Raw genomic sequence first — 15,119 nt, forward strand, 5'->3', positions numbered from 1 at the left:
TTTACAGAGAAACAGTTTATTTTAAGGTATTTTTTTTATTACATTTCATCAAGAAAAGGGTTGGACACATGGCTTAGTATTAAAGCTCCTGCCCTGCAAACATGAGGCCCTGATTCATGTCCTAGCATCACACATAAACACACAAACAATAATTCAGGTTGAAATTTCACAAAGAAAACTAGATTTGGTTTATAAGCGAGTGAAATGTAACTATCATTTGTGCTTTTTTTGGGGGGGGGGGAGGAAGGGAGGAAGTATGTGGAGGGCAAGGCTTTGTAGTCTTGCTTATCTTTTCCCTGCTCAAGGCTGGTGCTCTACCACTTGAGCCAAACCTTGACCTCTGGATTTTGGCAGTTCATTGGAAAAAATAGTCTCACAGATTTTTCTGCCCAAGATGGCTTTGCATCATGATTCTCGGCTTCCTGAGTAGCCAGGATTACAAGTGTGAGCCACCAGCACCCAACATAAAAATATAACTATCTTACTATGCTAAGTCATTTATATGAAAAAGTTACCTTAAATGATCAAAGCAGGACTTTACTTAATTACTAATAGTTGTTCTCAAACAATAATGTGAATCTATAGGAATTTTACACTACATTTTCAAAAGTATTTCTTAATTTCAATGGAGGAAATATTTTCAATCACCTTATTTTCACAAAATCAACATCAAATCACTTTTATATTTTATCTTTAAGTGCAAATGTTGGCTTCAATTTGATGTGCGATCATGAAGCCTGAAAATTTTTTTTGGGAGGGGGGCGGTATCGGGTCATGGGGCCTGAACTCTGGGCCTGGGCGCTGTTCCTCAGCTCTTCAGCTCAAGGCTAGCACTCAACCACTTGAGCCACAGTGCCACTTCTGGCTTTTTCTTTTTTGCTTATGTGGTGCTGAGGAATCAAACCCAGGGCCTCATGCATGCAAGGCAAGCACTCTACCACTGAGCCACCTTCCCAATCCCCTGAAAAATATTTTTTAGGCAGCTTTAAGGAATTTATAAGACAAAGAGTGGTGTGGTGAATACTTGCAATTCCAGATACTTGGGAAGACAAAGGTAGAAGGAGAGTGGTCCAAGGCTAGCCAGGAAAAAAAAAAAAAAAAGTAAGACCTTATCTGAAAAATAAAGCAAAAAGGGCTGAGGCATCACTCAGATGATTGACCCTTGCCTAGCAAGCTCAGGCCCTTGCCTTCAAACCCCAGGGCTGCCAAGCAAGAAGGAAGGCAAGACAAGGCAAGGCAAAGCACTTATGTTTATTACTGGTTTTTACTATTCATAAACAATATTTATGTTTATTTTAAGTCCTATGCTAATGCTCATTTCTCTATTTCTAGTTCCTGGACTTTCACCTTCAGGGAAAACAACAGACTATGCCTTTGAGGTAGATTTCACCAATCCACTCTTTCTTTTATGAGTGATCTTAAAAAAATACAAATATAGTATAATGCTAATCGGTGTGTATTTCATTTGAAATCTGTTATTAGCCAATGTTCCATGATCTCTATTTGATTAGGTCCTATTTGTAAGGATAATGGAATATAAATTTTCTGAGAACACAATATCTAACATATCTTCCATCTTCTTCATATTTGGAGGGAATACAGTTAATAATTTCAGGAAAAAATTCCCACAGTGTTGTTATGGTTTGATCTAATTTTAGTAGTAGTAACTTTTTAAAGCCCAGAGAGATAAGAGAAATTTCAATCTTAATAAAACTACCTTTGTCCTCAAGAAACCAATGTTAGATTATTGCCTAGAACAGGTCTGTTTTTTAACATTAATAAGAAAAAATTGAGAGAGAAACTTATTCTGTAGGCTTTTATTTATCTTGACTGATTATAAATAACTAGATAAAATATTATTATAGGGTAATTAATTAATATAGGGCAAACTTCCAGTACTATACACTCTCCAAATTATATATGATATATGCTGAATCTTCTGTTATAAGAAATCCCAAAAGTGATCAAATTAATCTGTTGAAGCAAGAGTAAAGGAACAATTAATTCTGGTATATTTTTATCACACTGCAATTACATAATTAATTATAATTATTTGCTTAAATCCCTGCCCCCTCATAAGTCCAGGAGCCATAAATCAAAATGTCATTGAAGGTTATGGCCTCCTCTCAGCCACTGAGGGATATAGCCCCAGTGCTGCTAGATTGTTCCAGAGAGATTGAAAAATAGCAATCATATTAGATATTTTAAATCTTAGTTTTTAAAGAGTATTGGCATATTTGAAAACAATTTAACTTAACATAGATCAAACAAAACCTATCTTCCATCCGAAAATGACCCAATATCTGTCAGCATGAGATCTCTTCGCTCACCTGTAAATGCCATCTTTCTCTTAGTCTCTTATGCTATCTTACATGCATGCAAGGGTGTTTGGGTGGAGGAAAGGGCAAAAAATATATATATAAATGAAAATAAGAAAATTGAGAGTAAATTTAGATGTGGAGGTAGAGGAAAGCAGGCTTTTGAAGTGAGAGGAACAATTAAGAGTTTATACTCTATTTAGGAAAGGACAAATACAAAATTCCAATGTGACTGAGACCAAAGTTCTTTACAGCAGTGTGAGGCCAGATGTTAAGTGACATGGGAGTGTATAATATAGTATTTGGACAATGAGGAACCATTTCAGTTTGGGTTGGTTGTTTTTTTAGAAATGAACTGGCCAACTGTCTAATATACCATAGATATTTTTGATGTTTTTCTTTCTTTTTTAGATGGCTGTTTCAAATATTAGATATGGAGCAGGAGTGACAAAGGAAGTGGGCATGGCAAGTATTTGAGATGTCTGCAATCTTCTACTGTAAATGTTACACACCTTATAAAGCAATTACTAACACACACAGCAGTGCTACTCACTGGACACTATGTTGAAAACTTGTGGTAGGGGTGTGAGGGGAAAACAGAGTGTGGGAAGGGGTGACATTGTCTACAAAGAAATGTACTCTTTACCTGACTTACGTAACGATAACCCCTCTGTATATCACCCACCTTTATAATAACAATTTAACCCCCCCAAAAAATTACTAATGGACAAAATCAAGCCTTTTCTTTCTTTCTTTTTCTTTCTTTTGTCCATTCTTTCTTCTTTTTGTAGTACTGGTGTTTAAATTCAGGGCTTCCTGCTAATATATATTATAAATATGTAATTTATATATAAATTTATATATATTATAAATAGGCAAGAACTCCTGTTTATGCTTCCCACCACAGGTGGGATGATAGGCTCACACAACCATGCCCAGATTTTTCTGTTCAGATGGGGGTAATTTCATGAACTCCCCCTCCTTCCTCAGGCTGGCATGAAACCAAGATCTTCCCAATCTCAGCCTCCTAAGTAGGTAAAAATACATACATGAGCAACCCATTTAGTGCCAGTACTGGGGCTTGAGCTCAGGGTCTAGGTGCTGTCCCTTAATTTTTTCATTAAAAGTTGGTGCACTACCCTTGAGCCACAGTTCTACTTCTGGTATTTTGTGTTTAATTGGAGATAAGAGTCTCGCAAACTTGGGCTAGCTTCCAGCCATGATCCTCAGATCACCTGAGTAGCTAGGATTACAGGTGTGAGCCATTGGCAATGGACTAGCAGCCTTTTATGTTTAAGTATCTGTAATGTTAAGATTATCTGAAGAGTATCACCGTTTTATTTCAGTTAAACCCAACTTACAAATTATTTGTTATTGTAGGATCTACAGAACATGGGGGCCAAAAATGTTTGCTTGATGACAGACAAGAACCTCTCCCAGCTCCCTCCTGTCCGAACGGTTATGGATTCCCTAGTGAAGAATGGCATCAACTTTCAGGTTTATGATGCCGTGCGAGTAGAACCAACAGATACAAGGTAACTTGGCAGTGTAAGCTAGCACAGCTCATTGTCGTTGCACACTTGACCTAGGTTATATTTAATGGCTTCACAACTGTTTCTGAAAAGTATGACATAAAGCAGGGAGCCTGTGGCTCATGCCTATATGGAAACTCAAGAAGCAGTGGGATCTGAGGATCAAAGTTTGAAGCCAGCTCAGGCAAGAAAGTCCCTGAAACACTTACCTCCAACTATCCACCAAAAAGTCAGAAGTGGAGGCATGACTCAAGTGGTAGATAGATTGGATAGGTAGATAGATAGATAGATAGATAGATAGATAGATAGATAGATAGATAGATAGATAGATAGATAGATAGATAGATAGACAGACAGATGGATAGATAGATAATGTATATTACATAATGGTTCTTTGTTTTCCATCCTCCAAGTTTCATGGATGCAATAGAGTTTGCCAAAAAGGGAGCCTTTGATGCCTATGTTGCTGTGGGTGGTGGCTCTACTATGGACACCTGTAAAGCTGCTAATCTGTATGCATCCAGCCCTCACTCTGAGTTCCTTGATTATGTCAATGCCCCTATTGGGAAGGGAAAGCCTGTGACAGTGTCTCTGAGGCCTCTCATAGCAGGTAAGACACTGCTTTTGTTTCATTTTGCAACTAGTAAAAAAAAAAAAAAAAAAAAGACAGTAGGAAAGATGCCAGCTCTCCATTATTAAGTCTGTTTTTCTAAACTTTCTGATTTGTTTGCTTCGACTGTGCACTTTATCTGGAGACCCAAACAGACAGCAGTTTTATTTTAAAATTCTGATCTTCATTATTGCACAGATAGAGGCAATTTGGGTCAGTGAGAGGGAGTGTGCAGAATGAGGTTATTTTGTCCCCCTGTGGAGAAGAGGGGAGACCCCCAGTGACATTTGGTCCATCCCTCTGTGGGCAGACTTGTCCTCTAAACCCATCTGCTTTGTCCCATTTTCGCCCGCCACTGTGGAGTTAAGAGAATACTCATTGTCATTTTTTCAATGACTCAACCCTTTCCCCAACATAATGGCTCTATAGCTGATCTCAGGCTTTGTCTCTTTCCTGGGACATGTGACCCACAAGGCCACACCAGTCTGGATGACATCTGCTCCTTAGCTGTCCAAGGCATACACAAATCTATATCAAAATAGTGTGTGTGTTCCACAGGGGACTTTGAGGTTTTCCAGTCTTTCTTCTGTGCTCATTTGGATGACTGTGGGACTATTCCTCTTCAAAGTTTTATAGCTAAAATGCATGAACTGGTAGTGGGGGAATAGCTTCAGTGAAGTTTTTTCCTCACGTTCCCCCTTTCCTTCCCCATTGTGAACAGTCCCCTGGAGCTGGTGGCAGGTGAACTGCTTTGAGGTAAATGAGGAAGCAGCAGGAAGCAGCATAATTGGGGGCTGGAGAATACAGCCCTCTAGAGGAACTGTGTCCTCATCACAGAGAGGGGTGATTAGTAAACTTTAGAAATTGGACAGAACTACAAAACCACAGGGTCCAGCCAGGCCAGAGCATTCCTGTGCTGGCTGCCAAGAAGGAATAAAGATGTCTTTTAGGACAGCAAATATGAGTGTTCCTACCAGAGGGTGAGAACAGCCAGCGTCTGAATACCTGGCTCAGCTACAGCTGCAGGAGCTGGGGTGCTGGGGGAGCCTGAGGCTCCTACAGTTCACTGCTGCTAATACAGACACAGGGATCACAGATACACAGGTGATCAACACCCGGGCATGTGAACACACACATGCACACTATAGCATGTGTGTGTATCAGCACCAACACAGAGAATACATATTCAACACACAGACGCACTTCATTCATACTGATTCATGTAGGTTTGTGCAGAACAGAGAGCATGCACATTAAGCACACATGTATGCTAACCACCTACACAGGTTAACACAGACATGGATATTGTACATGTATGTTAACCAAGATATAGAGACTGCACATTGAATCCACATGTGTGTTAATAATGACATGGCACACATTAAACATGCTTGTGTGTTGATGCAGACATCAGCACACATGTTAACTATATGCATGATGATGTAGATACACACGTCATGTATGCTAATTAATATAACCACAGACCTTGTATATTAATACAAACACAGAACATCCGAAATGCTAATGAAAACACATATCTCATACAAATAAATACAAATACAAGCATGCATGTTATACTTTACATGCATGTTATACAGATGATCAGCCAAGCAGAAAGATCAGCAAAGCTTCTTTCTCTAACTTCTTAACATCTAAGGCTGAAGAGCTCCGTGACGATTGTTTAAATGCTTTCCTAAAAGTAATATTATTTCGTTCAAGTCCCAACTACCTCAGGAACTGGGAGTGAAACGACGGGGGTGGCCATTTTTGACTATGAACACTTGAAAGTAAAAACGGGTAAGAACTTTGCTCATGATTAACTTGTAATTCTCTGTTTCTTTTCATTCCTTTTCTTTGTGTGTGTATGGGGAGGAGAGGATGTAGTTGTTTACCAGTTGGACTGAGTTCCCTACATTTGCTAACAGGCACTCTACCTCTTGACCCACACCCCAAGGCCCTTTCCATTTTAGGATTTTTTTAGATGGATCTCCATGTTTTTGCCCAAGGCCCATCTCCAAACATGATCCTTCTATTTAGGTCTCTAGAATAGCGGGGATGACAGGCGGCCACCACACCTTAGCCCCTCTGCCTTTTTTTTTTTTTTAATGCTGTCATTTAGAAATCAAGGACTTGTGAAGTTAAGGAAAGAAATATATGTATACAAACCTTTTCTTTCTTTTCCCCAAGTACACAGTGAACGTCTTCTGAAAAAAAAAAAAATTCTGAAACACCATGACTCTTAATTGGCCACTCTACTCACATTAGTGACTATATCAATGATAAATACATATTCCTTCTCTCCAAAATCTTATTTTGTTTTTCTTTCTGTTCCTATTGTTTTGAGACAATGTCTTGCTATGTAGCCCAGGCTCTGAACTCACCATGCTCCTGTCCAGGTGTTAGGAGTCCAGATGTAGACCAACATGTCTACGTTCATTATATCTTACATCAACTATCTTGAACTGTGATTTTTAATGTAATAAAAATGTACCTGTTTGAAAAGTCTAGTTTAATAAGTTTTGGCAGATATGCATGCCTATGTGACCAATACCGCAAGAAAGACACTGAACAGTCCCAACATTCTATAAAGTCGTATCATGATCCCTCTTAGCTAGTTCCTGATCCCCATCTCTCTTCTCCTTTCTGCTTTTTTAGTCACTTGCATCCTATCTTCTCAGCCTCTCATTGGCTCTTGGTTGATAACATAGAAATGTTTGTCTCCTTAAGTCTGCCTTTGTATAGATATTTATAGTAACTTCTTTAAATTAAACTACATGATCCCTGGATAATGTTAAGTATAATAATAGTAGACAACATTTAAATTCTACCTTACTGTTCTTAAAATATTTTTATATATTTATATCATTCATTCTCGACAACATCTCTGTGAGAGAGAAGGTCTGTGTGTTATTATAGTCTAATGTGGCTCGAAGGTGTAGCACAATGGTAGAGCACTTGCCTAGCATGTGCAAGGGCCTGGGTTCAATCCCATGCAGTGAAATATGGGAGAAAAGTTAATTCTAATGTCAGAGAGATCAAAGTGACTTGTCCAATGACATGAAGTAGGATGTACAATGGGTTCAGTGGTATACTAGTAAACCAGCTCTCTGGAATTTAATAAAAAAATAAGCCCTGATTCTCTCTACTTAAACAATGGTGTCACTCTTCTAGAAAGTAAGAAGAAATAATCTATACTTCTCTCTTGGGATCTACTAGGAGCTAGCTTCCAGCATACCACTGGAAAAGCCAGTTTTCTGCTCCAAATCTCTTTCTACTTCTGGCTGCCTAGCTACATAACAATACACCTTGTCTGGTGCTTTTCCTTTAGAGTAATTTATTGTCTTAAAGTTATTTAATCTCTTTAAAACACTGCCCATACCTTTCACCTCTATTAGGCATTGCTTCGAGAGCCATCAAACCCACCCTGGGACTAATTGACCCTCTGCATACCCTCCACATGCCTGGCCAGGTGGTTGCCAACAGTGGCTTCGATGTGCTGTGGTAGGTACCAATGCCATCTAGAGGGGCTTTTTCAGGACCAAATCTATCACAGTATTTTACTAAGCAAATACCTATTTATAGGCACTAATGATCCTTCATTGATTAGTGATCAGCAATATCCCCCACATTGATTGTCATGGCCTCCCTTCTTAGAAGGACACACTGAAGCTGGAAAGGTGGGTGATTAGATGCAATCCAAGGAGAGGCTAACCCTGTTGGATGGACCACTGCCTCCACCATGGCCTTGGGGGTCACAGCAGTTCAAGGTGACATGCAGCATATCAGGACCACACTACACAGAGCAGGGAAGGCATAGGCTACACCAAGGAGGAAGGCAGGGAAGGGAGCTAGTATCTTCAGAACATTGGTCCAGACATGTGCTTGAGACTGCATCTTTTTTAAATTTAATTTTAATTGTATTGTAAAGGTGATGTTCAGAGGGGTTATAGCTACATAGGTAAGGAAATGAGTACATTTCTTGTCAAACAGTGTTACCCCTTCCCTCACTCGTTTTCTCCCACTTTCCCTTCCTCCAACTACCCTCACCCCCAAGTTGTGAAGCTCATTTCCATATAGTGCCTTTATGTGTCTTGCGTTGGCTCACATTTTATCCTTTGTCTTACCATTTTGTGATTCCCCTTCCCATCCCCAAATCAGCTAAATGTATTTACAAGACATAGGGTACCAAAATAAAAAACAGTGACAACAGGGGAGAAACCAAAGGAAAAAAAAGAAATAAGAAATAACTTCACACAGTATATTAAAAAAAAAGCCTCTTGTTTGCATATCTTGGAATTCATTTTATTTAGCATCATTTTATGTGGTTATATGTACATAGCTATTGAGCTATTGTGATCCTCTGCTAGGACCATCCTAGACATATACTAATGAGTACAAATGAGGGAAACCATGGAGCCTATGTTACTTTGGTTCTAGCTTACTTCACTTAATATGATTTTTTTTCAAGTCTTTCCATTCCTTATGAATGAGGTGATGTCATTGTTTCTGATGGAAACATAGAATTCCATTGTGTTATATACCACATTTTCTCAATCCATTCATCTACTGAGGGGCATCTGGGTTGGTTCCATATCTGAGCTATGGTAAATAATGCTGCAATGAACACAGTTGTGCTGGTAGCTTTAGTGTGGCCATATTTGTGATCATTTGGGTAAATGACCAGGAATGTGATTGCTGGATCATAGGGGAGCCGTGTGTGTATATAATCTTTTGAGGAACTTCTATACTACTTTCCAGAGCAGTTGAACCAGTTTACATTCTTACCAACAGTTTAGTAGTATTCCTTTTTGGTCACATTCCCGCCAGCATGTGTTATTTTTTGTTTTCTTGATAATGGACATCTTAATTGGGGTGAGGTAGAATCTCAATGTAGTTTTGATTTATATTTCTTTTATGGCCAGAGATGTTGGATATTTCTTCATGTGTCTATTAGCCATCCTTGTTTCTTCTTTGGAGAAGTCTCTTTTTAATTCTTTAGGATACTTGTTAATAAGGTGGTTATTTCTTTGAGGATTTGTTATTGGGAGGGTTAATTTTTTGACTAGGTATATTTTTTATATGAGGCCTTGTCTATTGTAAAGCTAGTAAAGATCTCCCAATCTGTGAACTTTCTATTTATCTTGCTAGCCATGTCCTTTGCCATGTAGAAACTTTGCAGTTTAAGGCAATCCCATTTATCCAGCCTTTGTTTGATTTGTTGTATTTCTGAATCTTTATTTAGGAAGTTTCAACCTGTGCCAAGGAGCCCTAGTGTATCCCCTATTCCTTCCTGTAATATTTTGAGAATATCTGCCCTTATCTTGAGGTCTTTGATCCATTTGGAGTTGATTCTGGTGCAGAGTGATATATAAGGATCTAACTTCAGTTTTCTATACAAGTATAGCCAGTTCTGCCAGTATCATTTGTTGAAGAGACTTTCTTCTATCTGATGATTTTGGCTCCCTTATAAAAAATTAGGTGGCCATACATCTGGTTTCATTTCTGGGTCTTCAGTTCTATTCCACTGGTCCTCTGGCCTGTTCCAGTTCTAGTACAAAGCTGTTTTTATAACTACAGTTTTATAATAGAGTTTGAAGTTTGGTATTGATAATTCCTCCAGCAATGTTTTTCCTGCTAAAGATTGTTTTTTTCTATTTGGGGGTCTTCTATTATTCCATATAAATTTTTGGGTTGCTTCTTCTATTTCATTAAAGAATGTTTTGGAGATTTGATGGGTATTGCACTGAATTTGTAGATAGCTTTGGGCAGTATTACCATTTTCATGATGTTAATCTTCTCAATCCAGGAGGATGGGAGGTTTTTCTACTTCTTTAAATCTTCTTTAATATCCTTTTCCAGGTTTTTAAAGTTTTCATCATAGAGGTCTTTCACCTCTTTGGTTAAGTTAATTCCTAGGTATTTTTTTGAGGCTATTACAAAACAAGTTGCTTATCTGATTTCAGCCTCAATCTTCTTTTTGTTGGTATACAGAAAAGTGACTGATTTTTGTGGATTAATCTTATACCCTGATTTTTTTGTTTGTTTTTGTAGGTCATAGGGCTTGAACTCTGGGCTTGGGCGCTGTCACTGCACCCTTCAGCTCAAGGAGAGTGCTTTACCACTTGAGCCACAGCACCACTTCCAGTTTTCTAGTGGTTTATTGGAGATAAGAGTCTCATGGACTTTCCTGCCCAGACTGGCTTTGAACCATGATCCTCAGATCTCAGCCTCCTGAGTAGCTAGGATTAGAGTTGTGAGCCACTGGTGAACAGCTTATACCCTGACATTTTGCCAGAGTTTGGGATCAGCTCAAGTAACTTGGGAGTGGAGTCTATAGGATTCTTTAAATACATGTTCATGTCATCTGCAAAAAGAGAGAGTTTTACTTCTTCTTTCCTTATTTGGATCCCCTTTATGTTTGTTTCTTACCTAATTGCTCTGGCTAGGAATTCCAATACTATATGGAAGAGGTGTGGAGAGAGTGTATATCTTAGTCTCATTCCTGATTTTAGAAGAAATGGTTTAAATTTTCACCACTAAGTGTAATGCTAGATTTAGGTTTGTTGTATACAGCCTTTATTATATTGAAGAATGTTCCACAGATTCCTAGTTTCTCCAGAGCTTTCATCATAAAGGGGTGTTGAATCTTGTCAAATGTTTTTTCTGCATCTGTTAAGATGATCATGTGATTCTTGTCCTTGTTGGAGCCCACACTATATATATATGTATATATATATACATATATATATATTCTATATAATACATATATATTAGCACTTATATATATATATGTATGTATTATATATTAGCACTTCCCTGCAGTGCTACGAGATAGGATACTCTCACTGATAGAAAGAGAAAACTGAGTTCCAGATGTTTACTGATTTGCCCAGTCTCATTGTGCATTTCTCTGGCTCCAGCTGCAATGTACTAACAACCATGAGTCCACATTTCTCCATAGACCTTGCTCTTGAGGTCCAAAACATTCATTCCCTGGCCTCATAGAGTTCCCACAGGGCTTTACATTCAGCACACCCCACCCCAAATTCATCCATTCACATGTGCACATTTTCTTATCTCTGAAATCAGGACATACCTTAAAATTCGTGATTAATTATTTTTATCTTCAGCAGTATGCTTTATTTAAACAGTATATCTTATAAATATATTCAACAGTATGATTTCAAAATGGTGGCATCTCCAAGTTGGTAAGAAATGTGGTAATTCTATTCATTACACTATACACACCAGAATTTCTCTGGTCTACTGTCTCAGAGCACAGCAGGACTCAGCATGAAACGTTCTTGCATTCAGCACGTTCTGTCTCCTGTCCTGCTTGAATCTCTCTGGTACCCATTTTTTCAAGCTTCATTGTTCCTATCTTTGTTCAGCTTTGCCCCAGTTCATGCTTGGACCATTGCAGCAGTCTTTTCTTATTGTTTTCCTTTGTTCTGTCCTATAAGCCTTCCATCTCACCTCCCTCATGGCCTCAACAAGCTTTCCACATTGTAATATGACTGTCACATGTACAGAATCCTTGACACACATCTCCATGTACATGCACACACATCTTTCTACCTTACAAGTTTTGGCAGGTGGTCAGGGTTGCTTTCCATGTCTACTATCTGAAAGTAAACTTCTTATAGTTCAGTCTGTTTCAGTGCTCAGCTCTTTACCTTTGATAACTTGTCTCCAGTTCCATAGAGCATCAGCTCCTTGATGGAGCCCTTGCTGGCCCTCCCATGGGCTCTTCTCTATTGGGTAGCCATCCTCTCTTCACTTGCTTGTCTCCCCGCTACACTAAGTTTGATCAGGACAAGGCCATCTTACTCCCTTCTCTAGCCCTGCCAGAGGGACTGTCACATCACAGGTTCTGAGTTAGCTGCTGCTGAGTGACATTCACGCTGAAGGGAGGTGACAGTTCTGATCTATACCTAATTCTATCCATGTCCTTCGTCTGCCTTTTCAATTGTGGTCTGCTGCCCAGAAAACTGTTCTCCTTTAAGGACACACCCATAATTACCTAAATTCCGTGTGTGTACACGCGCTCACGCACACACACAAGCTCATGCACCATGTCTATGCAAATACTAGGACTTAAACTCAGGGCCTGGCTGTTATTCTTTTAGCTTTTTTGCTCAAGGCTAGTATTCTATCATTTGAGCCATAGTTTCACTTTTGATGTTTTGGTGGTTCATTAGAGATAAAAGTCTCACAGCCTTTTTTGCTCAGGCTGGCTTTGAACCTCAGTCCTTAGATCTTAGTCGTAGGTAGTAGTGCCTGGCTTAACCTAACTTTCTTCTAACTGGGCCCCAGTACTAAAGGTTTTACCACTTCTCAATATTAGTTAGGACTATTAGTTAGGGAAGCAAGCCTTTACTCCATGAGGTTAGAAGAATATTTAGATTCAAACTAGAATATTGCTTTCCCAAGGGCTGGCCAAGTGAGACACATGGCCCAAAGAATCTGCCTCTGAGACTCAGTGGTCTTGCTAAAGATGGTCATAGTCTAGCCTTGAGCTTCAAGGGTAATTTCCCTTGTGAGGAGGACTTCATGGGCCTTCATCATAAAGTGGCCATCATATGGCTTGTACATAGGGAAAGAAGGTGCTGGGAAACTCACATACCTGACCCATGCACAAGTTGCGTTTCTTATTATAAATGGATCATCTAACTGCCATGTTTTGCCCATGTTTGTTTGAGTTCAGCTCAGCATGTGAGTCTGCCCTTGAGAAACAGATCAACTCTTGAATTTAGAATCTACATGTAATGTAGACATGCTGCCAGGTAGGGGTCAGATTTGGGCCTTGTGGACCACCACCTTATCTTCCCTGAGCATGCACTTCATGCTTGCATTTCTCATACCCTTCCCTCTTCAGAACCATGATGCCATAGCATCCATCTACAAACTGAGGTTTGTTTTTTTTTTAACTTTTCCAATGTTTTGTTCAAAATAAATCCAATACTGAAAGGTAAAACTGATGCAAAACACATTTTATGTTCTATTGTGTCCCCAGACCTCGATGGTGCTGTTTTGTACCATCTTTTCATTTTTTATTTTTTATTTATTTAATTTTATTTTATTTTTTTATTTTCAGGGCTTGGGAACTGTCCTTAAGCTTCTTTTGCTCGAGGCTAGTGCTCTATCACTTGAGCCACAGCTCTACTTCCCATTTTGTTGAGTAGTTGATTGGAGATAAGAGTCTCGTGGACTTTCCTGTCTGGGCTGACTCTGAACCGTGACCCTTAGATCTGAGGGTTACAGGTGTGAGCCACTGGCACCCGGCTTATTTAATGCCATATTCTGCAGATGAGTGCATAATGCTTTCAATAGAGGAGTCTGTAAAGTGAGGATTCTCTTTTTCTGGTATGGTTTTTGACCAATGTGACATTGGTCTACAACAAAGTCACTTTTTAGATTCAGTGCTTTGTTTTTTGGCTCAAATCTTCATTAATCCAGCCTCCTAAAGACATTTAAACTAGAAAAGGGCCAAGTGTCATATTTTTTAATTAAGTGCATTTCACTAATACATAAAATGACAAAAAAATATGGATGATGTGGCTTAGTGGTAGAGTGCTTGCCTGGCATGCATGAAACCCCGGGTTCAATTCCTCAGTACCACAAAAACACAGAAAGCAAGTGGTGCTGTGGCTCAAGTGGTAGAGTGCTAGCCTTGAGCAAAAGAAGTGCAGGGACAGTGCCCAAGCCCTGAGTTCAAGCCCCAGGACTGGCAAAAAAAATAAATAAATAAAGGATCGGATACTAGGTGACATGGTTACACTTTACGCTTATGTGATCAGGTTAAACACATCGGTCTTCTCAAACATTTATTACTTCTTTAGGAGGAAATAACATGCAAAATCCGTTCTTTTAGCTTTTTTTGAGCTGTTCAGTAACCACCACTCTGTATAGGATTACACTAGAAACTTCTTGCTCCTAATTATGTATACCCATAGATGGGTCATACTCATAACTCATTAAAAATCCTGCAGTGCTGTGAATGTAAAGTTGACTTGAATTCCATACTAAGCAATGACTATTGTAGACAAGAGTTGAGTGGAATGTATTAGCATATCTGCAGGACAGTGAGTGCTGATTTGTGATTGGATGGGAGGAAGGCGGGACACAATGCTTTCACTCTGTATTTTCAACATTTATCTTTAGCCACGCACTGGAGTCCTATACTGCCCTTCCTTACCACATGCGGAGCCCCTGCCCTTCCAATCCCATCACTCGGCCAGCATACCAGGGCAGCAACCCAATCAGTGACATCTGGGCAGTGCATGCACTGAGGATCGTTGCTAAGTATCTGAAGAGGTATGTCACCCTAAAGGGACAGAGACAGAACAGAAAAACCATATCTGCCCACCATATCTGAAATATGATGTGCCTGCTCGTGAGCTATCCTGAGGGAGTTTGAGATCAGTCATGCAAGTGGAAAACTGGATAATCTGAAAATAACCATTTTCAGGAGACAGTGGAGGCCCCTAATTTATGAAGGATACAGATATAGTTAAAGCAGGTTTCTTCATGAAAGTCTCAAAGCCAAAGCTAGGCTGAGGTGAGATGCCTTTAGAGATTTGGCTACCAGGGCAGAAATGAAAGCACACAGGCCATCCAGGCCCTCCCAAAGATACATAGAAATCAGCCATTTAACAA

General features: G+C 39.3%; 1 protein-coding gene across 1 annotated transcript in view; it reads left to right on the forward strand.

The window, feature by feature from the left end:
* Positions 1-15,119, forward strand: part of Adhfe1 (alcohol dehydrogenase iron containing 1) — a 38,370-nt gene that overhangs the window by 4,332 nt on the left and 18,919 nt on the right. The window contains exons 3-9 of the mRNA XM_069990826.1: positions 1,333-1,379; positions 2,730-2,783; positions 3,699-3,853; positions 4,264-4,460; positions 6,180-6,257; positions 7,856-7,961; positions 14,625-14,777. Coding sequence (XP_069846927.1) covers positions 1,333-1,379; positions 2,730-2,783; positions 3,699-3,853; positions 4,264-4,460; positions 6,180-6,257; positions 7,856-7,961; positions 14,625-14,777 — 790 coding nt within the window. The remainder of the gene's footprint in view (positions 1-1,332; positions 1,380-2,729; positions 2,784-3,698; positions 3,854-4,263; positions 4,461-6,179; positions 6,258-7,855; positions 7,962-14,624; positions 14,778-15,119) is intronic.

This window comes from Dipodomys merriami, unplaced genomic scaffold, assembly GCF_024711535.1.
Source record: "Dipodomys merriami isolate MVZ:Mamm:240054 unplaced genomic scaffold, mDipMer1.0.p SCAF_4, whole genome shotgun sequence".
Taxonomy (NCBI): Eukaryota; Metazoa; Chordata; class Mammalia; order Rodentia; family Heteromyidae; genus Dipodomys; species Dipodomys merriami.